At 48.6% G+C, this 1,612-nt stretch overlaps 1 protein-coding gene across 2 annotated transcripts in view; it reads left to right on the forward strand.

Moving 5' to 3' along the window:
• The window catches only part of FANCD2 (FA complementation group D2), a 194,560-nt gene that overhangs the window by 31,011 nt on the left and 161,937 nt on the right, over positions 1–1,612 (forward strand). For both annotated transcript variants that reach the window (XM_014522094.2, XM_014522095.2), the window contains exon 7: positions 837–889. In XM_014522094.2, coding sequence (XP_014377580.1) covers positions 837–889 — 53 coding nt within the window. The remainder of the gene's footprint in view (positions 1–836; positions 890–1,612) is intronic.

Below are 1,612 nucleotides of genomic sequence, written 5' to 3' on the forward strand. Positions count from 1 at the left end.
GGCTGTGTGCTGGTGCTGCAGCCACCCCAAAATTTGCTGTAGCATTCCTCCCAGTGCTATTTCTGCCTGCCCCGAGCACAGCCTGGCCCAGCCCCCACCGGGAAGAGCTTGGCACAGGCCCAGCTCCAGCCTGCAGCCCGCCCTGCCTCGTGCAGATCTAGGGGCACGCACCCCCCATGCCCTCCTGGGTTGCGTGTATTAGTGGTAGCCACCCCCATGCCCCCCAGATAAGTCGCTTGGGGCTCTGTCCTGCACCCTGCCCCAGCTGTGCAGCACCTGCCCCTGCTCCATCCCCACTCCCTTACTGCGGGGGTCTTGATCTGCCCCCCATCCCTTTCCCCACAACAGACTTACCGGTCAGACACTGCGCTCCAAGCTGCCGGGCCGCATATCAGCAGTCGGATCAGTCTCGGCCAATGTGGCTCATTAAAAATCGGCTATGGGTATCACTCAAAAAATCTATCGGTGCACCCCTGCTAAATTACTTCCTTTTGAAAGTACCAAATGACGGTACAGTAACAGCCCATCCTGTGCCGTGTACACAGCACGGTTATTTTTAGACACTATTTGACCGTAGCGATGTGCTAGACTGAGGGAGTGCATTGCTATGGTGATGTAGCTGTGGTATCATGGTTTTTGCCTGTGGATGCTATGTCACTGTAGCATGTTGCTATGGCAACAGTGTCCCAAAATGTTATGGTGACATAGCGTCACATGTAGATGCACCCACTGTGTGTCTGTGTGCCCAGTAAATATGCCAATTCTGATAGAGAAAACTACCACATAACAAATAATAAATTGATACTTCAATGTTGCCTTTCTTCTTTTTTTTTCAGCCTGCTATTATAACATTGTTATTGGAAAAGCTTCCTGAGTTCTTTTTTGACACGTGAGTACCTGGTATTTTTCTCTCCCCGAAATTGAAAGCTTGTTTGTTGGATACTGTTCTGCTCTTTGTTTTGAATTACATGTAGTCAGTTTGTTTAAACGTACTTTCCTTTACCTTTATATGTAAATAACTTGGGGCAGTAAACACCGTTTATATGGAAGCGTACAATTTACTATTCCATGATCAGTATCCAAAGTAACAGACAGCACACGGTGTTGCTTTGCAGTGCTCGGCGGTTGGGAGCGTTCTCAGCTGGCCTCCTTCCTGCTGTTGCTTTTAGTATTTAGGCTGCTTGGGTCTTCGTGCTGTCAGAGGCCATTGCTTGCAACCAGCATCTTGGAGCTCAGGAGCGATAAAAACAAATGACTTAAATTCATTTTTGGTAGCGAAAGCTCAGATAGGTTTATTGTCTTTTAGGGCAGTATGCTAATGGGTTGGTATAGCAATCAGCCTGGCTCAGCCAAATTGCTCGGTCAATGTTAAGTGACATTGTCGACATTACATGCAACTGATGCCCCCTAAGTCGCTACAAAAGGACGAGTCTCACAATCCCTGTATTATAGCTGAGATGCTCCCACCCCATGCCAATTCTTATTTCTCTTTGTTGAGATGCCCCTTTTTGCTTGTTTCTTGGCTAAGTACAGAAACCTGCAGCTCATCCCTTGTCAACTGCAGCTCCCCCTCCCTCCCTCCCCCCCACCCTGCCAAATTTCGGCACCTAGA

This window comes from Alligator sinensis, unplaced genomic scaffold (genome assembly GCF_000455745.1).
Source record: "Alligator sinensis unplaced genomic scaffold, ASM45574v1 scaffold487_1, whole genome shotgun sequence".
Taxonomy (NCBI): Eukaryota; Metazoa; Chordata; order Crocodylia; family Alligatoridae; genus Alligator; species Alligator sinensis.